We start from the raw sequence: 24,979 nt of genomic DNA on the forward strand, positions 1-24,979 counted from the left end.
GTTACAAAGCGTTTTCAAGTATATGGACCATGATCATCATACCATATATTCTTGCTTATAAGTCCAATCTAACTGCGAACAACATAGACCCTGATCTGCCTTCACATAATGCATTTTCAGATTAGAGTCTTTGCACTTTGTCCCACTGCTTACTGGTAATAAACTGCATAGACCCAGGTCTGGTGGCACATTATGTGCTGGCAGATCTGGGTCTGTGCCTTTTGAAGTTGGACTTGTACAAAAGTATATCTGGTATACGTATACAAAATTCGGAATCACTAGTTAACAGTACACATTTGGAGATTGTTGGGCAGCATAGTTTCTGGTCTTAACTCTACAAGCAAGTTTTCCTGAGCCAGAAAAAGCATTTAACTTAATGGGTTTTTTGTTTCATAACAGGTGATAAATTTTCGGATGTCCGAGGGTATTTTCATGATGAAGAGACCATATCTGCTGTTGTATTGACGGCCAATGAAGAATTTCATATAGAGGTAATCATCTCTGTGCTGTCAAAGCAAATGTGGGGTGAGATAATGTGCAATGTCACGCATCCTCTATACTTTTCAAAATAAAGACCTTAAAAATTGGGATATAATTGGGGTTGATCTGTAGATATGCACAGTTTGTTAAAAATTTCAGTCCATCCCTGGTGATGAATATTTGCAGATAAGTAAGCTTTCTAAGCAAAAGACCTACACACAACCGACAAAAGTACCGGGATATAGGGATATGTTGCAGGGTCTTGAGAGCTTTACATAAACGGCCAAAAGTACAGGGATATTTGAGTATGTTACTAGGTCTTAAGTGCTATACATAGCTGACAGAAGTACAGGGATATTTGAATACGTTACTGAGTCTTGAGAGCTATGGATAACTGTCAAAGTACAGGGATATTTGAATACATTACTGGGTCTTGAGAGCTATGGATAACTGACAAAGTACAGGGATATTTGAATACATTACTGGGTCTTGAGAGCTATAGATAACTGACAAAGTACAAGGATATTTGAATACATTACTGGGTCTTGAGAGCTATGGATAACGGACAAAGTACAAGGATATTTGAATACATTACTGGGTCTTGAGAGCTATGGATAACTGACAAAGTACAAGGATATTTGAATACATTACTGGGTCTTGAGAGCTATGGATAACTGACAAAGTACAAGGATATTTGAATACATTACTGGGTCTTGAGAGCTATGGATAACTGACAAAGTACAGGGATATTTGAATACATTAATGGGTCTTGAGAGCTTTACGTAATTAACAAATTACATGGATATTTGAATATTTGACTGAGTCTTGAGAGCTATACATAACTGACAAAGTACAGGGATATATGGATATGTTACTGGGTCTTGAGAACTGAAATGAACTGGGTTAATTATGTGAAAAGTTTCAGTACAAAAGTATTTGTGCAAGGGTGAGATTTCCCTGGATAGATTAGTTGGTTCTACTTGATTTGAAAATTCACTGAAACTTTAATAATGCTGATGGATGTGACTGTAGATAATAATAATGAATGAAAATAGAGGTCATTTATTCTTAATTTTTATATATAATTTATTTATCTAGGTTCACACAATTAGTTAACTGCAAATAAAACAAATATGCATGTAATTAATAAAGACTTGACAACATTAACACTTACTCAGTTGAATTTGTACAGATTTAATGATTGCATACCAGTAACAGAAGTTAATACAAATTATACCAGGTTAAACACATGGTTATCACATAGATATATTACACCTACCACATTTTGTTGATAATGGTAATGATAATGATGATAGCAACAATGGCAACAGATGATGATAATGATAACATTAATGGCAAAAGAGATGATGATGATAATTCTATCTGTATGATAGAATGATGAATAATACTTTTATCATGTTAGTCATTTGATGTATGTAAATTAAATAGTAGTACTGAGCAAAGTAACTGACTAATTATTAAAAAGTTTGATAAAATTTAAGATAGTTTTTGCTTCTTCACATGGGCGTAGGATGAATAAAGGCTAGAAAATGGGGGGGACACCAGTCGATGCAAAGCAGGACCACTACTGCAGATCACTTGCTCTACTGTTTGTTTATACTTCAGAAGTAAGGTACCTTTTCTATTGGGATGAAGAAGCACCAAAATAATATCCATTCTTTATTATATCACCTTCAGTAATCTTGCCAAGTTTTCATTTAATTTCAGTGGTTCTTTAGTTATTTTGTTCACATACAGCACAGTGACTCACATGAAAATAGAAGCCTATTGACTATAGCAGTCATGCAGTAAATTACTGTATCAGACATAGCTGTGAACTTTATAGTGACAGATGTATGACTAAGAAGAAACTTCAGATGTTTTATAATGGAAGCCATGGTTGACATTTCAATGAATTTTTTTGTTTCAGCCTGCTGTGTATCATTTATCTAATGTGCGCTACGAACAAGAGGCAAAAATGGTCATTTACAAAAGATCTGATGTTATCTGGGATGAAACAGGGTGAGTTGATACAAGCAATTCAACTTTTGCATATATTTTATCTGAAGTGACAGTGTGCTCTAAATTCTCATATAACTCAGTTACTAGGTAAAGAGAAGTAAATTGCATTATTAGTTGCTTTCTAAACTCATTTTAGCTGAAATTGCTGAATGAAACAGAAAGTATGTTCCCTGTACTGGTAGTTAAGTAACAGAAAAGAAATATATGCAGAGACTTTTCAGTTACATTATTATTTTTAACCATGATCTGAAGGACCATCTTCTCTTTAAAATATGACATACTCAACACGTACACAATATTTCATGTTTAGAAAAAGCAGCCACTGCTACACTCATTACAAATTGATATTATCTGCATAAGAGTTACGTTTCTTTTTATAGTATTTGTCTCTTTTTTTCATATGCATATTACCTTGTGGAATATGCTGCAAAGAGGAGACAAAAATAAACGTTAAAAAGAGCCATTTTTTGAAACCCCACAGTTGAACTTGTAAAAGATTTTATGATTGCATTGGGCTTTGAATCTTAGTATTTGGACAGCTGTTTAATTTTAAGCTGCATTCCTTTAAGCTAATGTTAAGTACCAGTAGTCTTATTGTATAGGCTGTTAGTATGTGATATTAGGTGTTATTATGTGATATTAGGTGTTAGTATGTGATATTAGGTGTTAGTGTGTGATATTAGGTGATGCTAGCTAAGTCATGAGATAGACTGAGTTTGTTAGAGGTAACTTTGATATGCGGTTAAATTTATTTAGAATTGTGAGCAGTGATGATATCTTAATTTATTTTAAAACTGATTACTTCACAATATCATCCAAATATTCATGTTCTAAACGTAGACAATGATTATTATTTTTTTAGTGAAAAATAGAACAATTTCAATATTATGTCAATTCAACCTGACTATGTGTCCACCAGATTTCAAATTCTTATTTAGATCCATGCTGCCCTGGTAGCAGTGCATCATGCTAGACAGGCTGATGTACAAAGAACTGGCTTATTTGTTTCTTTGTTTGGTTCGACATTTGATATGTGACCTAGTGATCCATTGTTTAAATTATCAGTATAAGTATGTAATAATACAAGCGTTCCACATTCTATTTGTCTCACAGAAAAACTTCTTTGGATGATTTTAAGACATTTTTATGTATTATGTCTGATTCCCCCCCCACACACACACACAAAGGGAGGGTAACAGTGGTTCCACAAAGTCCATCTCTCTGTGCATTCATCCATCCCTACTTCACACTTTTTTCTAACTGAGCTAGCTAAAGCAAACACTACAGTCTGATCCCACTATAGCACTCTGTTATAACATAAAATTTGGATATAACATAGTTGTGGTGTGGATCTCGAAATTTCATATACATGTATTTTTCTTGTACATGAAAAAAATCTTTCTTAAAAGTACCAAATAAACCAAATAGTTTATTATCATTTTGGTGAAGAGAATAATACAAGACCATTGTGGCATGGCTCCTGAAATTTTAAATGTATTTTTCTCATACATGAAAACATAGTTTTTTCTTCTTGAAAGTACGAAAAACACGTAAAAAGTTTATTCTGGGATCTCGTAGGGCTTCACCAATGTTGCAGACTTGGATTTTTTCCTTATTGGCAGCAAAATATACCATGTGACAATTTTTTTATTGGTGACATTGTTGGCTGTTTAAACAACCTTTGGTTTGGAGTGGAGAAATTCAGAGGCCCCATGAAAGGAAGCCGCAAACTGGATATAAAATGCACTGAAATTTATCTATTGTTATATAAACAAATTCTTTGACATATTGACAATCCATCTAAACAGTGCGTTGTCATATCATAATCCACTTATCTTGACATCTAGTATGAGTACTGTCTGTTGTGAGATATCCGCTTTTTTGCTGTTGACATTTCTGGTAACAAAGATCAAACGGACGAGGCATTAATTCATAATCTTTCTTTCATTGAATTTTCTGCCACTCGGTAGTAATTAATATATTTACATAGAATGACATTTATATGAGGATGGTAAGTAAAATTCCTTTTCTTTTCACTGAGAATTAAATCCTTCAGAACACTCACATTTTCTGTAATAATCCCTGTCATCAGACCAGAACACCTGCGTCTTTGTTAAATTTCTGATGCATGTGTGGAAGGCAGCATCACGCTGCTACCACAAATATAAAAAACCACACATCTTACTTATTGGTTTATTCAATAGGCAGGGTGGAACAGTAACTAGAATAGACCAAACGACGGCAAATTCCCTTTTAAAAATGTACCCAGATACAATAATCTGCTGAAATTTCAAAGGAATCAGATTATATTTGAAGCACCGATCGCTATGAAAACATACTCAGCAACAGAAAAAAAATCAGTCTCAATTATGCAATACAATTATTTGATGTTGCTGCCTTAATAAGAAATGGGTATTTGTTTGGTTCTCCAATGCTGTCCTTTAGTGGTGACTTCAATAACGCACGCTCCCTTCTTCAAAGAAAGCCGACTACAGTCTTCAATAAAAACAAAGAACTTTTCTTCAAAGGAAGTCGGTACCAAACTTAAATAAAAGTAATGGAAATTTGATGGATTTTTGCATTTTCCAGCGTGATTGGAACACGCTAACTGTGCTGTGAAAGTTTCCTTTTTGCAGGGATAAAGTTTATGCTTACAAACACTACCAATGATAGCTTAAAATGCAAACTAACTTTTACCAACTTAAAGTACTGAAAAGTAAATGTGATTCGTCATTTGTGACATAATTGTGCTATGTTTTTCCACTGAATTCAGACCAATATGACCTGTGACAAAGTTATTGAATATTTTAAATCTGTGTGTGCATATTTTTGATGGAATCACTTGTATTGTGGATTCAATGTATATGATGAGATTTGCGAGTGAGCACACAGTATTGATACTCTATTAATGCCTCACATTAGACATGTATATATACACAGTATTCACGTGTATGTACCAATTCATGGTTCTCTAAATAAAGTAAACTATTATATATGCCTTCTCTGTTTTCACTACAGGTGTATTTCTCATTTAATATGCATCAATTTAAGATGGTAACTGTGCCGATGAAACACACCCTCATTTATTACCTACCCCTACCACCCACCCACCCCAATTTTTTGGGGTACATGCATCATTTTCATCAGCTAAGTGACCAGGATGGTTATAACACAGATCAGTCTATAACATGGTTGGGTTCTATGGCTTCCAACTACCATTTTATAGCGGGATCACACTTTACTCAGAAAAAAACCAGGTCAGAGATGCTGGGTCCAAAAACCTGAGTATATTCTGGTCACAGTGACCTTATTTTTCAGTTTTGTTCTCATTTGTTTTTATTTGTTTACTTTGACAACATTATTAGCATGTTTTAGCAGCAAAAACACTTGAGGCAGACATTTTGTTTAGTTAATATGCTTATTTGTATTTTTGTTTGGGGTGAATTGATTAGATTTTCAGGCCATTACAGCAATTTTTCAATCTTTTATACATTTTGTAAAATCTTTTTTGACATTTTGACAAACAGGTTAGCACATTTAAGTAATAAAAAAAGAGGCTGAGGGAGCCTTAAGCGTGCAAGTTGTCCATGGGGCATGCCTTTGCAGATGTCTTACATCTCACCTCTGTCCACATATTTCAGGTCTCTTCTGATCCAACATAGGGTATGTGAGAAAGCTTAACAGTAGTTTCCAATGGGTTGGTGGTTGTTTGTGGGTTATTCCTCTACCAGGTGGAAAAATGGCATTAAACCCACAAAAAACAAAAACAGACTTTAGGATGACAAATGAAATTTAGTAAAAATATTTGTATTCATAATTGAGTAAAACCTAGTTAAAGTGGAGAAATAAAATCTGGCAGACATGTTTGTAGTCACATGTAGAATATATTTTCATGGCATTATAACATTTTTTTCTACATTTTATGTTTTTATTTTCTTCTTCTTCTATATTTAGAATTTGTTCTGCAGTATTTTTTTAAAACAATTGGTGGGGTGCAAGGCTTTAGCCTCCATGTCTCTCATTTTGGACAAATGTCAACTTTAACATACATTTTTTAAATGAAAGTGTTTTGAGAGCTGCATAAATTGACAAAACTGTTTTTATGAAATGAGAGGAAGATGACATTCCAGACCTTGAATATCAGGGACTTTCTATATCACACTCCTAACCAAATATCAGGGACTTTCTATATCACACTCCTAACCAAATATCAGGGACTTTCTATATCACACTCCTAACCAAATATCAGGGACATTCTATATCACACTCCTAACCAAATATCAGGGAGATTCTATATCACACTCCTAACCAAATATCGGACTTTCTATATCACACTCCTAACCAAATATCAGGTACATTCTGTATCACACTCCTAACCAAATATCAGGGACTTTCTATATCACACTCATAAAAAGTTTCATTTTATTTATGTTGTTAGATTTTTACTTTCCTTCAGTCAGGTACCAGTATCACAGAAGGGTATTAATTGTCATGGTGTGGTTAGTGGCGAGACAAATGTTTTTCTATGGCTGTGCAGTCTTTCTGAAAGTATCTTCTTGCTAAAAGTATAATGTAGAATGGCTGTACAATCATGCTAAAAGATACCATGTAGGGTGACAGTAAAAACCTTTTACATGTTTTTAGACAGAGAACCATAAGAATGATTCAAGAAAATGTTTAATAAAAAGGAATAGTCCAATTACGCATCACATTTTTTTTCAGTGGTGAGAAATGTGGGGCTTTTCACCCAGATGATGATTATGGCATCCATGAAAACCAGTTTAGCACCATTAGACCAACAGGTATTACAGTTTATTGATTGGGTGATTGGCCGATTCATTCATTTATTCATTCAGTGATTTGAGAATTTAGCTATTAGATTAATTCCTGTTATTTTAAAAAGTTAGCAAGTGACATTTTGATACTTTTAAGAAAATCATGTTTCATTTTTTAACCTTGGGTTCAATATACTGTTCTGTCAATATTAAAATCTATCTGATACTTATGTAATTCCTTACCAAAACATCTTGATTGTTGGACACTGTGTCTGAAATGTTTCTATTTATTTACAGAAACATCTTTATTGTTGGACACTGTGTCTGAAATGTTTCTAATTCCATACAGAAACATCTTCATTGTTACACACTGTGTCTGAAATGTTTCTAATTCCATACAAAAACATCTTCATTGTTACACACTGTGTCTGAAATGTTTCTAATTCCATACAGAAACATCTTGATTGTTGGACACTGTGCCTGAAATTTTCTAATTCCATACAGAAACATCTTCATTGTTACATACTGTGTCTGAAATGTTTCTAAAATCATATAGAAACATCTTCATTGTTACACACTGTGTCTGAAATGTTTCTAATTCCATACAGAAACATCTTCATTGTTACACACTGTGTCTGAAATGTTTCTAATTCCATACAGAAACATCTTCATTGTTACACACTGTGTCTGAAATGTTTCTAATTCCATACAGAAACATCTTCATTGTTGCACACTGTGTCTGAAATGTTTCTAATTCCATACAGAAACATCTTCATTGTTACACACTGTGTCTGAAATGTTTCTAATTCCATACAGAAACATCTTGATTGTTGGACACTGTGTCTGAAATTTTCTAATTCCATACAGAAACATCTTCATTGTTACATACTGTGTCTGAAATGTTTCTAACATCATATAGAAACATCTTCATTGTTACACGCTGTGTCTGAAATGTTTCTAATTCCATACAGAAACATCTTCATTGTTACACACTGTGTCTGAAATGTTTCTAATTCCATACAGAAACATCTTGATTGTTGGACACTGTGTCTGAAATGTTTCTAATTCCATACAGAAACATCTTCATTGTTACATACTGTGTCTGAAATGTTTCTAATTCCATACAGAAACATCTTGATTGTTGGACACTGTGTCTGAAATGTTTCAAATTCCATACAGAAACATCTTCATTGTTACACACTGTGTCTGAAATGTTTCTAATTCCATACAGAAACATCTTGATTGTTGGACACTGTGTCTGAAATGTTTCAAATTCCATACAGAAACATCTTCATTGTTGCACACTGTGTCTGAAATGTTTCTAATTCCATACAGAAACATCTTCATTGTTGCACACTGTGTCTGAAATGTTTCTAATTCCATACAGAAACATCTTCATTGTTGCACACTGTGTCTGAAATGTTTCTAATTCCATACAGAAACATCTTCATTGTTGCACACTGTGTCTGAAATGTTTCTAATTCCATACAGAAACATCTTCATTGTTGCACACTGTGTCTGAAATGTTTCAAATTCCATACAGAAACATCTTCATTGTTGCACACTGTGTCTGAAATGTTTCTAATTCCATACAGAAACATCTTGATTGTTGGACACTGTGTCTGAAATGTTTCAAATTCCATACAGAAACATCTTCATTGTTACACACTGTGTCTGAAATGTTTCTAATTCCATACAGAAACATCTTGATTGTTGGACACTGTGTCTGAAATGTTTCAAATTCCATACAGAAACATCTTTATTGTTGCACACTGTGTCTGAAATGTTTCAAATTCCATACAGAAACATCTTCATTGTTGCACACTGTGTCTGAAATGTTTCAAATTCCATACAGAAACATCTTCATTGTTGCACACTGTGTCTGAAATGTTTCAAATTCCATACAGAAACATCTTCATTGTTACACACTGTGTCTGAAATGTTTCTAATTCCATACAGAAACATCTTGATTGTTGGACACTGTGTCTGAAATGTTTCAAATTCCATACAGAAACATCTTCATTGTTGCACACTGTGTCTGAAATGTTTTAATTCCATACAGAAACATCTTCATTGTTGCACACTGTGTCTGAAATGTTTCTAATTCCATACAGAAACATCTTCATTGTTGCACACTGTGTCTGAAATGTTTCTAATTCCATACAGAAACATCTTCATTGTTGCACACATTGTCAGAAAAGCTATCTAATTCCTTACTTGAACCATCTTAATTGTTGGACACTGTGTCTGAAACATGTCTAACTCATTATTGGATCCAACTTTATTGTTACATGCTGTATCTGAAACGTTTAATTCATTACGGAAGCATCTTCATTTTTACACACTGATTCTTAACGTTCATTATCTTATTAATTAAAACTTTTAAAAGGTGTTGGAAATTTTGCAGAAGTACTTTGCAATATGGCTGTCTAGTCTTTCTAAAAGTGTCATGTAGTATGGCTGTACAGTCTTACTTTAAATATCTTGTATAGCTTTACAATCTTGCTAATAGTGTCATGTAGTATGTATGTACAATCGTATTATAAATATCATGTATAGCTGTACAATCTTGCTAAAAGTGTCATGTAGTATGACTGTACAATCTTGCTAAAAGTGTCATGTAGTATGGCTGTACAGTCTTACTAAAAGTGTTATGTAGTATGGCTACACAATCTTACGATAAATATTATGTATACTGTACAATCTTGCTAAAAGTGTCATGTAGTATGGCTGTGCAGTCTTACAAAAAGTGTCTTGTAGTATGAATTATGTACAGCTGTACAGTCCTGCTAAAAGTGTCATGTAATATGACTGTACAATCTTACTAAAAGTGTCAGGTAATGTGCTGTACAGTCTTACTATAAATATCATGTATGGCTGTACAATCTTGCTGAAAGTGTCATGTTCTGTGGCTGTAAAATCTTGCTAAAAGTATCCTGTAATTTGGCTTTACCATCTTGCTAACAGTTTAATCTTGCTAAAGGTATCATGTTGTATGGCTGTGCAATTCTGCTAAAAGTTTCATGTAGTATGGCTGTAAATTCTTGCTAAAAGTAGTATGCAGTGCAATCTAGCTAAAAGTATCATGTTCTATGGCTGTACAGTTTTTATAAAAGTATCATGTAGTATGACTGTACAATAATGTTAGAAGTATCATGTGGTATGACTACAGTCTTGCTAAAAGTGTCATGTACTATGGCTGTACAATCCTGTTAAAAGTGTCATGTAGTTTAACTGTACAGTTTTGCTAAAAGTATCATATAGTTAAAGTATCATGTAGTATTGCTGTATAACCAGCCTAAAAGTATCATGTAGTATTGCTGTACAACCTTGCTAAAAGTGTCTTATCATATCGATGTACAATCATGCTAAACATATAATCTTGATTCAGCGAATTCAAGCCAAGAGTTAACAATCAATCCAATGGGCTGAAGTACTCTGTCTCTTAGTTGTGACATACAGTGTATTTGACATTTTTTGCTGCTACAGAGTCTGGCTTATATCTCACATTTTATCCCTCCAGTTTCACACAAATGTTCTTTCTCCACCTCTTCTTTATTACCTTCCTTGTAAAAATATTTAGCAAACTTATTTTATCCACTTAGTAAATATCGCCTTGCTTGACAACTATTTCTAAAGCAAAGAAAATTCCTTAAATAGCATGATTTTTGTGTGTTTTAAAATTGCAATATTATTTGTTTAAGTTAATTCTCTGTATAATCAATTACAAATTTATGCCTCATTACTGCCATCTAATCAGTTCACATAGGTATGCAGCATTAATGTCGGTAAAATGCTTTTCATTAATTTAATTACATTGACTCGCTAAATTAAAATTAAGGGCTAAGCCATTCATGAGCATGTAGTTTGAGTAAACACCATACCATAAAGTCAATTAAAACACTGCTAATTGATCATAAGGCTTTATTTTGTTTGTTTCATGTGTTTTGATTGGCTGATAATTCTGTCACTTAGCCTAGTATGCGATCAAGCAGTAATAGAACATGTTGACATAACACAGTTATCAATGACCACTGGAAGTAAAAAAAATACACAGAGAGTAGTGCAGTCAAGCATTCTATATGCCAAGAGGGGATGAATGGCCACATAATGGCAAATAAAGTGATCAAAGCATGAAAATAATCATTGGCTCAATTTTTTTTAATAGGAGAAAGAAGTTGTCCTTGAAGAAGTGACATGAGAGTTTTGCTTGCCTAGCATTGAAAATGAATAGTCCTATAGACAACTATTAACCTGCTTTTTATATAAAAATGTAACTTTTGTGTAATTTTTGCAGATGAAGAACCTAAGGAGCGTGTTAAACGGCAGTCTGGCTCAAATAAGCGATGTAGAATTATGGTTGTTGCTGATTACAAGTTTTATTCTTCACCTTTTGGGTTCAGTAATGTACTGGCAACTGCAAATTATCTGGTAGGTGGATGAAGAATGAACATTGAACTCTTAACTGGAAGCACTCATAGTAAAAATTAAAATGTTGGTTTGTCATTTGCTTTGAATTTGCTAACTTTTCTTTTAATTTCCCTTTTTTAAATTTCCATAGTAAATTAAAAAAAGGGAAAGTAAAGAGTAAAATCTGAGATCTGAAAATGTTTTACTTTCAAGGAAATAAACAATTCAAGCAACCGGTTTCATTTAATGTGGCATGTGGAAACATAATTTATAATAACAAGTAATGTGGAAACATAATTTATAATAACAAGTAATGTGGAAACTTAATGAAGTTTCAGTTTTAATAGGCTTCATATAAAGTTTTAGAGATTTGTGTGTGAAAATCTGAATTTATTTCTCTTTTCACCAGTAAAACAAATATAACATAAAGACTTTGCAGATGAATACATCACAAGTCCAAAAAGTATCATTTCTCCAGATTGTTTGAGGCATGTGATATTTTGCCATGCTCTGATTTCAGCTATAAAAGTTTCTTTTGTTTTTTGTAAGTAAATCATTCATTCATTGTAAAGCCTCTCATTATGATACCGTCTCCCATATAATGTATGTAGGGTACGAGTCCAATTAAATTGGCTTATTTTAGTTATATAGGTGATGAGAATCAATTATAACATACTCTTACATGACTAAATACCATATTTTCATTTCTTTTGTAAAACATACATAATTAAGATACGGCTTTGATACCTCACTATAAGGAGACCCCTTTATAAGGCTATACTCTTTTATGTCTTAAATGAACAAGTTGTACTTCTAAGAAAAAATGTACATAATACAAAGTTTAGTATTACATAAACAGCACTCTGCACTAAAAAAAACCAACTTCATTATGGCCTTGTTCCTGTTATAAGGCTGGTATGATCATGGATGCTATAATTTTATTATTAATTTACTTCATTAGAAGGCAATGTTCCTGTAAAGTTGTACACTGTATGGCTCCCATGAACAGCATCATAATGAGGGAAGAAAGAATTGTTTTTTGTCTTAAACCAAGTAACAAAAAGATGCAAAACAGTCAAGTTTAGTAAAATCAACAAATAAATTTATTCTTTAAGTTACAATGTGAAAATTTAAGAGAAACTTAGAGTATTGTGAATTAAGTCCCAAATAATCCTAAATGTTCTATTACAGGTCCAAATTTTTACTACACAGGGTTCAGAATAAATAACAATACTGAAAATTTTGATGTACCAGTAGTCTTGAATGAGCTGATATACCAATAGTCTAGATGTATCACAATGATATAATTGAGAATGGCTTTGAAAAAAATCACAATAAACCCAATTTATTGTTTTTGTCCAAAATGTTGATGAGCCCTTTGTAATTTCAATGAATAATTTTTAAATAAATGATTCGTCTCAGATTATATCTGAACACAAATAACAACTCTGATTATAGATTCCCAAAGACTGATTTTAAAAATTGGAATGAATAATTTTGTTTCCCACAACCTTATATAAAAACCCAAGAGACAATCAAATGATTCCTGACAATTCTAAATTTGTAAAGAAAGCTGCTCATGTAACTCAAATATCTGTAAACAGCTTATTTATAACTTACAAACATGATGAGTAAAATCAAGTAAACACACAGATTCCATTTCAGTGATGGACAAAGGTCAGGTACACAATATAAACGAAAAATACACGGCACAAGTCCCTGCCAAAATTAACAAAATCCATTTTCAAAATGAGCATACATATAAAAATTGCCTTAGTATATTTCACTATGGGAGGAGTCAAACTTCTGAACACTCACAAATTATAGCTACAGGTGATTATTTTAGTGTTTTATTGCTAACACTATTGTTGTCAAATGTGGCTTTTCCCACTTTAAATAAACAAGTTCTATAAACAGAATAATCTCTTACTGTCTCAGTGAGACATGTCACTGTCTCTGTGAGTCATGTCACCGTCCCAGTCAAGCATATCAAACTGTAAATAGCCATCAGTAATAAGCAGCACATGATCCCACCTTTTCAGAGAGTTGTTGTTGTTGTTGTGGGGTTTAATGCCATTTTTCAGCACACGATAGGCTATGCATGGTGGCCAGTATTAATGGTGGAGGAAGAACCCGGGAAAACCCCAGGAAGAACCACCGACCCATGAAAAGCTACTGGCAAGCTTTCTCACATACCCACATTGGGCGAATCCTAGACTTGAACCCACACAGGCAGAGGTGAGATGGTAATGATCCATAACGGACAGCACTTTAGACCACTTGGCCACTCGGAGCCCCCCCTTTTCAGAGAGAATGTCACCATTAGTGTAACATATCACCATATCAGAGAAACATGTCACAATCGAAATGCAACATATCACCATAATATGATACGCCTGATTGTTGTTCTGAACCCCAAATCTGTATTACATAAAGTGGTATAATTGAAAGAATCATAAATGACATGAACCATTTGAACATGGTACATTTTACAATACAGGACCCATAAATGAAAATGGGATTCGTTTTATAATTGTCATCTCATTGAATATAGTTACTATAGCATGCTGTCATTATAAGGCTATTACTTATAAGACAATTCATATTGTAAAGTGGGCCTGGCCCATTTCATTAGGTGTTAGAAGAATTATATGTATCATGTACTTCATTATAAGGCTGTCTTGCCTTAAGGCAGTATTCTTTATAACTTCCATGGGCAGTGTTATAATGAGAGAGTACTGTTTCTCCTTCTAATACATTACCCAATCATAATACTTTAGGAGAACTACCACTACCTTGCAAATCCAGCCCCCCCTACTACTTTTAGCTAAATGGAGCAAAATGTAGCCAACCTATTTAGTGGTCAGGCAGTGTGATTCCCCCTTATATATAAGACTTGGTGGCACAGTGTAAGAATATCCCAGTTATTGATTCCACTCATGCCAAGAAGCGCACTCTCTTCATGAGAAAACTCACAAAAGCCATAAAGTACATGGAAGATATACCACTACAAGTTGGAGGAGTTTTAAGGAAAGTATACTCCATCAATATTTCCAACTTTTTCTCTCTTTCTATCATGACCATTTTCTTCCTTTACAAGTTGCCACACTTTGCCATCATTGCACATTTAGGTATGTGCAAGTGGAGCCTAAGTGACTTCACAGTCGGTTGTTGTTATATTTATTTATACATGCCCCTATAACTCCTATATATGTGTAATTTTTTTACAAACAGGTACATATTGGTGAGTTCCTATCCAAGGCTTTCTTAGTGTCTGGGCACCAGCTTTAATGGATTTATTTTTATGGGTAGTCTCTCTGCCTTTTTCCCTACAAGTATTGCCTCATTACGGATATTGTCACACATACTGTGCCTCAGTTCCCTTTAATGCATAGGTTTTTTGTGTGTAATGTAGACACTCTGGTACATTTTTGTATTTGTTCCATTCTGACAAGTACAGGCCAGTACTCTGTACATGGTTTATTGAGTCACCTCCTGTGCATGCATTTTTCTATAGGTGACCCTTGAGTCATGTTTATATGCATAAACTTTAAATCATATTTATCAAACACTTAGTCATTCGTATGTGTAGCCTATGTGACTTCATAAGTTAGGTTCAGGCTACATTATTTACATGTGTGCATGTCTTTATGCACTGAAGAACTCGTATATGTATAATTCAATCCTTTTTTGATATAAAGGTGAGTTCTCTTACCATGGTATTTTTAGCCTTGGAACACCATGCTTCAATGATTCTATCTGTACAGGCCATTTTTGACCTTACCTACAGGTAAGCATTGTAATTAGAATTGTCTGCTATCTCTCTTTCCAGGTAACCATCATTTGGTATAGCTATGTACCCACATGGTATTCAAACATCACATGTGTAGTCAAACAGGTATGTAAATATGTGGTATTGTCATTAGATTTTACCTGTATGCTTCCTTGCTTTATAAGACTTATTCAATTTCTGGGTCACCCTTTTAATAAATTAGCTCTCCATGGACATTGCATTCTAAAACAGGTGCAGGTCTACAGTTTTATCTGTTTTGCTCTATTTTGTCTTACAGATTAGAACTATGGGCAAAGAGCAAACAACATACAACTCAGACCAAAGACTTCACCAATCTGCATGGTGATTTTGTCCTCAGTGTGAAACTTTATGTGAACAAGGGAGATAATTCAACTTACTCTTTAGCCATGATGTGCTCGACATTGGAATGCTTGGAAATAGCTCCAGCACCCAAGTCACCTACACAGGACTCGTCATTATTTTTGGAACTCCCTACATTGCCTCCTCAGGGTCTGACTTGATTCCTCCTACAGAATGGGACAGAGCTAACAAACAGCCAAGTTCCTCATTCAGCAGACATCTGGAATGGTAACTTGGATCAAATATACTATAAACCATCCCAACTGATGATCCTAACATTATTCTCCTCAGACTGATGGCCTATTTCCATTCAACCAGCCTAGGCCACATACTAGTGATCATGAAGGGCCAAACATCAATATTATGGGCTCAATCAATAATAGCCAGGCTTCCAGTACGTCGAACCCGACTTTTGCAGACATGTGCAGGGACCAGTAAAACTCATACAGCATGATACCACGAGTAGATCCTTATGCCTCAACAGATGTCACTTCACAATTTCTCTACACTCTGCTATGAGAAGAGCCTCTTTACTCAGCGAATGTCTTGAAGTCACAATTTCTAATTCAGGGCATTCTATGAGTTTAGTGAGTGACATATCTCATCCTTTCTTTGCCTGGCAAGTCTCATGCATTACCTTGGACCATAGCCTCACTCCACACAACCAAGATGATGTTGCTTGTTCTACCAGTACTGTCATCCATTCTACCCTACATGAGGGCATGGGAAGATTCTGCCTTCAGAACATCCATTGAGGACGTGTTTCCACCCATGGAGCTTTGTCTGCCTTGGACTCCATCAACAACATGCACCAACACTCCAGCATCTTATGCCAAATGGAAGGTTCTGACTTTAGTTACATTCACAGTCTAGGAGAGCTATGTATTTTCTAGCCCACCTTCATCATCAGTTCAATGGTGGTTCTAACATTTGCACTCCCACCAGCTTTTCATTCGGAACCTCAGCATTGACAGTGATCTTGCCGCATCGGGGATGACTTAGCGACACTCCATACATATGGATCAGTGATCCATTTGTTGACACTGCGCAGTTAGTGACCAATATTGTTACCATGACTTCACTGTTGGACTTGTGTTCTCTCAGGCTATCTTCCAACCGATGGAACTTAGCTTATGTTCTCCCACTAAGAATACTTCAGGGCATGCATGAGAGTCAGTCTCAAGCTAAGAGCATGGCTTTTATCCTCTACCTTCTGTTTAATGTTCTGACGGATGAAGAACGCTAATAAGGAGACACATTTCCCTCTCTCCCTTCAGCAACCACAGCATTGATACAGGGATAGTACGCTGAATAAACAAAAGGACCCAAAGGCCACTTATAGGACATGACCGTATGTAAGCCGTCTTATCAAAGCTCCAATGTTTTCATACCATGCAGATATAGCACTGAGAGGGTTATATCATTCATTACGCACCTTTTTCTTGGTCCCAATGGCAAACAACTCTCTATGTCTGGTCATCAGCCTAAGCACCCTCAATCCATTTATCCATGCCCCTTGGTTCCCACTGGAAATGCCACATAGCATTTTGAATGATATCCATGAAGAAGACTTTGCCATCACTGTGGGTTTAGACAGCACATACCTTCATGTCTCTATTCACAAGGCTCTCAGGACATTCCTGCAATCATCTTACAAGATCATCTGTCAATTCAGGGCACCCCAGTTGAGGCTCAACATCAGTTCCGGGTTCTTCCCTGGTCTGATGAATTGAGTAATGGCATGTATACGGACAATTTCTATGGTGGCAATATCAAGTTACCTGGACAACATCCTGCAGCAACATCAGCGAGATGGCTCTAACCAGTCATGATAGCCCTTGTTACAATTCTGAACTTCTCATCAACAAGGAAAAATACAGTCTAGTAGCATCTCAATGATTTGTTTACCTTGGTATGGACTTCAGTACACAGGCATCATATTTTGTCACCCTCAGTATCAGGCATTGAAACAACCCATGGAAGCACCTTACTTTTGAGGAATTCCATCTGCATGGGATTGCTCCATGTGGCAGCTAACATCATGGTCCTAGGTTGCCTTCTACTGCATTGCTACTATTTTTTCAGCACAAATGGAGTCCTCATGTTTGCCCACTTGACCATCCTCTCAAAATCTGTACCCAACTAAGGCACCATCAGCGGAATTAGGAGCAGGCTAACTTGGCTCACGGTTGGTATGCATCTACGCATCCACCTGCTCGAGATTACAGTCTGTACCAATGCAAGTACAAAAGGCTGGGGAGCCTGCCCACTACCATCATTTCAGGATGCCAGTGGTGCATGCTTTCCGCAGGAATGACATTTTATTATCAATAATTCTGGAGAGGATGGCCATTGTGAAAGCCTTTCTTCGGGGGCAAGAATATTTAGATGACAAGGGAGTTCTCATTCTGTCTGACAACTCTACAGTGGTGACTTATCTCAACAACAAGGATTATGTCAATCCTACAATGGTGATTTATCTCCAGTAACAAGGAGGACCCCAGTCCCCAAACCTCTGCATCATGGTGTGAGACTTATATCAAACAACAAGGAGGAACTCAATCCAACAATGCCAATTTATCTTCAACAACAAGGAGGACCCCAGTCCCCAAACCTTTGCATCATGGTGTGAGACTTATATCAAACAACAAGGAGGAACTCAATCCAACAATGCCGATTTATCTTCAACAACAAGGAGGACCCCAGTCCCCAAACCTTTGCATCATGGTGTGAGACTTATATCAAACAACAAGGAGGAACTCAATCCAACAATGCCGATTTATCTTCAACAACAAGGAGGACCCCAGTCCCCAAACCTCTGCATCATGGTGTGAGACTTATATCAAACAACAAGGAGGAACTCAATCCAACAATGCCGATTTATCTTCAACAACAAGGAGGACCCCAGTCCCCAAACCTTTGCATCATGGTGTGCGACTTATATCAAACAACAAGGAGGAACTCAATCCAACAATGCCGATTTATCTTCAACAACAAGAAGGACCTCAGTCCCCAGACCTTTGCATCATGGTGTGAGACTTATATCAAACAACAAGGAGGAACTCAATCCAACAATGCCGATTTATCTCCAGTAACAAGGAGGACCCCAGTCCCCAAACCTTTGCATCATGGTGTGAGACTTATATCAAACAACAAGGAGGAACTCAATCCAACAATGCCGATTTATCTTCAACAACAAGGAGGACCCCAGTCCCCAAACCTTTGCATCATGGTGTGAGACTTATATCAAACAACAAGGAGGAACTCAATCCAACAATGCCGATTTATCTTCAACAACAAGAAGGACCTCAGTCCCCAGACCTTTGTGTCATGATGTCATACCCATCTCAAACAACAGGAAGTAATGTTGTCATCAACATGCCAAACAGGTTGACCATATCACCGGACTCCTCAATGTACTGACCACCCCTTCCTCATGGAACAATCAACTAGCACAGGAGGAATGGTCTTTATCCCTCGGTTCTCACTCAGATCTGTATCCGATGGGAGCAATAATTGGTGGGCCTATCATTGGATTGGATCAACCTGAACTCACACACCAGCCCCTCAACACCTCTGATTCCAAAGTGATATTAGCAAGCAAGAGAATCAGTCTGTAGCCTCATCCCCATTGCACCACTCCATTGGGAGGAGTTATGGATTAACTACCTCATCAATCTTGCATCAGAAGTCTTGTGAATTCAGGTTTTCCTTCATCTACTCATAATGATGACAGCAGTTGTTTCATCCTTGTCCGGAGCCCTGAACCTGCATGCCTGGATCATCTCAAACAGGCTCTAAGAATTAAACATCTTCGCAACCAGTCATGAATGGCCGTCCACTCTGAAAGCATATGAACTCAATAGTAAAGTTTCATCTAGTGGTGTGCAAATGAACATATCTTACCTCTCTAGGCATTGCTACTGAAGGTAGCTAACTTCCTCCTCTGGCTCTTTGAAGAGAGCAAGTTAACCCAGAGTATGGTCCAAGGTTAATGCTCCACAATCGCCAACACCTTTTGTTATCACCACAGAGATCAGGATATCAGACAAACCCAGGACGTATCTGACCTTCTCACCAACTTTGTGTATACATGGCCAGAAATGTTTACCCTAGGCCAAAAGTGGAACCTATCTTGGGTACTAACCTGGCTGGATAAGACATCTTTGGAACCATTTCCAATGGCATCTCTGGCGCTCCTTTTCATACAAGACCTGCTTCATCATGGTATTAGCAATGGCAGGCAGAATTCTTGAATACATGCCCTATCAACAGATCAGAGTTACATGCAAGTTCCTAACAGACAGGTCAGTCTTATTCATGACAGCATCCTCTTTCATCGCTGAGAACCGTCTCTTTTCCAGGGGTAACTTAACATTTGTCATAAACCCGCTGTCTCATCTGGACACATCAACTAAAGGCCACCTACAAAACCCAGTTTGGGCTTTCAGCTGATTCGTTAATATGAAAAAAATGCTGTTGCATCAAAGGAGATCACAGCTCTTTCTACTTCTTATAAAAGGACCGGAGTATTGATCAGAACAGAATCTCATGTCCTGAAGTAAGGGAGTTATTCGCTCAGCATAAAGGGAAATAACCCCAGTGCAATGAATTTTTATGCACTTTGGCTTAAGAGGTTTGAGCAGTTGCCACCAACCTAGCATCAGACCAGAACTGTTCCAACATCAGTCAGGCTATGGGATGGAGATCAGAATCCACATTCTCTAGCTTTTACCTAAAAGATCTGTCATCCCAGAGAGGCCAATTTGACCTGGTAGGACCTGTATCTATTCTGCAGATCAAAAGGTCTCCCTTCCAGATCAATCAACAGCTTCCTAAGACATGGCTTCATAACTTCTGCGAGATTTGCAGGGGGAAATTTGTTCACTTTTGAAGACGTGCCCCAACAGATAGTCACCTCCAGTCAGGTTACCTAGAAGCTGACTCAATACCTTAGGGGTAAGGAGATGTACCACCCTCCACCTCTTACTTATTCTCCAAATTTATTGTGATTGCATAATGTATTTGAAGAAGAAACCAATTTTTCTTAGTAAAATGTTTCTTCGAAAATAATCATAATACACATACATTCTCCTAGCAGTTACATCCATAGGGAGTGTGCCCTCTACTCCAGTAATGACTGGGATATTCTTACACTGTGCTGCCAAGTCTTATATGTAAGGGAATATCACTCTGCTCGACTGCAAAATAGATTGGCAGACAACTTTTAGCTCCCTTTAACTAAAAATAGTATTTGGGAGGGCTGAACTTGAAAGGTAGTGGTAGTTCTTCTATGATTGGGTAAGTATTTTCGAAGAAATATATTTTACTAGGAAAAATTGGTATCATGTACTTCATTATAAGGCAGTCTCACTATAAAGTGATATACTCAGTGGAATCCATTGATAGAATTATAATGAGGGATTATAGTATGTATCATGTGCTGCATTATAAAATGGTCTCATGTTGGGGTGGTATACTATATGGCTTCCATAGATAAGATTAGAATGAGGAAGTGGTGGACCGCTCCAGTGGCCTAGTGGTTAGAGTGTCTGCCTTGGATGTGGGAGGTGATGGGTTTGAATCCTGGCCAAGTCATACCAAAGACTTATAATAAAATGGTACTTACAGCTGTATCGCTAGGTGTTCAGCATTAAGAGGTTAGTGTTAGGACTGGTTGGACTAGTGTCAGGATAATGTGACTGGGTGGGACATGATGCTACATGTCTGCAGCATGATGCCCCAGTGCTAGACATCACTATGAATTACCACACTGCAGACATCATAGCAGTATTACTGCAAGATTGTCAAAGCTATGTTAAAAAAAAAATAAAATCCATTGTTAGAATTATAATGAGGAATAAAATGATGTATCATGTACTGCATACAAGATGGTCTCACTATAGGGTGTTATTCTATATGACTTCCATGGATACATTTATATTAAGAGAATACTGTTCCATTATAAGTCCAATGCACTTACTCTCATAAACGAATAATCCAGACAGGAAATCTTGGTGGATTTTGGTGTTAAGACATTCTAATTGGATTTTGGTGTTAAAACAATAATTGTAAATAGCAGCTATAAAAACTTATTGATTATATGAGTCAGATATTGTTTTTTTTTGCAGGAACACAGACTTATCAGAGGAAATAAAATCTATTATTTGGAGCTAATCTACTTGATGAAAATGATATAAAGCAATCCTCAGTTTAGTTACTTGAATTAAAGACAGCATATCATATAAACATTAATTAGGGACATTAGCAAAGCTAAAATATATTGTAAATATTAATTAGGGACATTAGCAAAGCTAAAATATATTGTAAATATTAATTAGGGACATTAGCAAAGCTAAAATATATTGTAAATATTAATTAGGAACATTAGCAAAGCTAAAATATATTGTAAATATTAATTAGGGACATTAGCAAAGTTACCACTATATTGTAAATATTGATTAGGGACATTAGCAAAGCTAAAATATATTGTAAATATTAATTAGGAACATTAGCAAAGCTAAAATATATTGTAAATATTAATTAGAGACATTAGCAAAATAACACTATATTGTAAATATTAATTAGGGACATTAGCAAAGATAACAATATATTGTAAATATTAATTAGGGACATTAGCAAAGCTAAAATATATTGTAAATATTAATTAAGGACATTGGCAAATCTGACAATTTATTGTAAATATTACTTAAGAACATCAGAAAAACTATGAATATATTGTAAATATTAATTAGGGATATGAGCAAAGCTAACAATATAAGGACATTAGCAAAACTAGGGATATATTGTAAATATTAATTAGGGACATTAGCAAAGCTGACAATATATTTTAACAATTATTTAGGTACCTTAACAAAGCATACTGTAAATTTTAATTAAGGACATTAGCAAAACTAACAATATATTGCAAATACTAATTAGGGACATTAGCAAAGCATGCAATATATTGTAAACATTAATTAGAGACTTTAGCAAAGCTAAAATATATTGTAAATACTAATTAGGGACATTAGCAAAGCTAAAATATATTGTAAATACTAATTAGGGACATTAGCAAAGCTGACAATATATTTTAAGAATTTTTTATGGACATTAGCAAAGATAAAATATATTGTAAATATTAATTAGGGACATTAGCAAAGCTAACAATATATTATAAATATTATTTAGGGACATTAGCAAAGCTAAAATATATTGTAAATATTAATTAGAGACATTAGCAAACTAATGATATGTTGTTAATATTAATTAAGGAAGCTAACAATGTATTGTAAATATTAATTAGGGACATTAGCAAAGCTAAAATTTATTGTAAATATTAATTAGAGACATTAGCAAAGCTAACAATATATTATAAATATTTAGGGACATTAGCAAAGTTAACAATATATTGTAAATACAGTAGAATCTTTCTTGAAAGACCACCTCTTTTGCCAAATAAATTATGGTCTCTCAAGACAGGTGGTTTCCCATAACAGGTCACAATCCTATATAATCAATAAATGTATGCATTGAGAATGTGGTCTCTCTAGACAGGTGGTCTCACATGACAGTGGTCTTTCAAGACAGGTTTTACTATATTAGTTTCTTCACATGATCAAAATAGTTCGATAACTCAAAAATTTATTGTCGGAGATGCATAAGAATGATCAAAGAAATATTGGATGGTTGCTATTTTGTCACTTTATTTGGCTATATTCTGCTGAGGAAATGGAAGCTAAGTGCATTATCCCGGAGACATACTGAGGCAGCTGACTCAGGCAGTCCTGAGTCATATTGAACTGGCAACACTTGGATAATATGTCCACTGCTTTACCAATTGAGCTACTATGGTTTCCTGAAAAATCAGTACATTGAAACCTCTATAAAACAGATACTCGAGGGATAAAAACATTTTGTCCCTGGAGGATAGATGTCCCATTTATGGATGTAAAATATGTACTATAGCCTATTCTTGATGATAAGACGGTTTCTCCCTCATTCCCCCCAAAAATGATGACCCTCTCCCCCACCTGCTTAGCAAATTTGTTTCAGGATTTTATGTTAGAGAAGAATTATTCTATAATATGCCCACCCCTGTTTTTCAGTGAATTTAATCAGCTTTACCTCAGCTTAGTAATGCACAAATACAGTAGGCAAAGTCAGTTTAAAGGATTCATTTTATCCTTTATGGGGAAGTGTCCTTAATATGGAGATATTTGCTAAGACAGGTTCCACTGTATTGGAAAGTATCAATTTTCAAAATTGTTTTATGTGTAAAAATGTTATTTCCAAAAGAATTCTTTTAATTCACACACACACACACACACACACACACAAAGACACATGAATCTCATGTTGACTAAATTGCCATTTTTTTCCCCATACAGGTTAACATCATCCGTTCAGTGAACATCATTTATGAGAATACTCAGTTTGTGGGAGGGACTGGCTATGGGTTTGATATTACTGGAGTAAGTATTCCTCCAACAAAATTTAATTTTCTGGATGAATGGAATCAACTTTATTACCAGCTTCATCAACAAATTGCTAACTCTGTATAATTGTGAGTGAGTTAATTCACATTTAAAATGCTACCATCACGTGCTAAAGTTTTGTTGCAAATGCAGATAAGAATTAAGGTTGATATCTTTAAAGATTTAATTATCATGTATGCTCTACAGGCAGATAAGTAGGCATCCCTTATTCATTTCTTTTTTAATTGCTAGAGATGCTGTACATCTTCTTTAAATTTGAACTCTTCTGTCTTTCTTCGGATTGGATAAGTTTCTAAATATCAACCAATCAACAATCATTTATTAATCACTTGTTGTTTATTCAAAATTTAAATGTGCTACTAGATATTCTGGTTCCAGGTATCATGTCAACCATTACATTATGAAACCAATTTATGCTAATCTTATTGAAATATAATGGATGCATGCCACTTGATTATTTGGAACCTGTGAAGTAGACTCTGCGTAAGATCAATACATATTTTAATAGTGTTGTTGGCCAATTTGTCTCAGATTGTTAGTCAACCAAAAATTTAAAATTAGAAATTTTTTTAAAACAAATTAAAAGAATCTTAGTTATATGGAAATGCTGTTATGATGTGTAGGCAATTACCATAAATGTA

The 24,979-nt window shown here is 35.3% G+C and overlaps 1 protein-coding gene across 1 annotated transcript in view; it reads left to right on the plus strand.

The window, feature by feature from the left end:
• LOC149790450 (ADAM 17-like protease) overlaps positions 1 to 24,979 on the plus strand; it is a 50,392-nt gene that overhangs the window by 12,449 nt on the left and 12,964 nt on the right. The window contains exons 4-8 of the mRNA XM_089973219.1: positions 400 to 491; positions 2,411 to 2,502; positions 7,225 to 7,304; positions 11,575 to 11,708; positions 24,231 to 24,314. Coding sequence (XP_089829345.1) covers positions 400 to 491; positions 2,411 to 2,502; positions 7,225 to 7,304; positions 11,575 to 11,708; positions 24,231 to 24,314 — 482 coding nt within the window. The remainder of the gene's footprint in view (positions 1 to 399; positions 492 to 2,410; positions 2,503 to 7,224; positions 7,305 to 11,574; positions 11,709 to 24,230; positions 24,315 to 24,979) is intronic.

Source organism: Sinohyriopsis cumingii, chromosome 10 (genome assembly GCF_028554795.1).
Source record: "Sinohyriopsis cumingii isolate HCF-2022 chromosome 10, ASM2855479v2, whole genome shotgun sequence".
Taxonomy (NCBI): Eukaryota; Metazoa; Mollusca; class Bivalvia; order Unionida; family Unionidae; genus Sinohyriopsis; species Sinohyriopsis cumingii.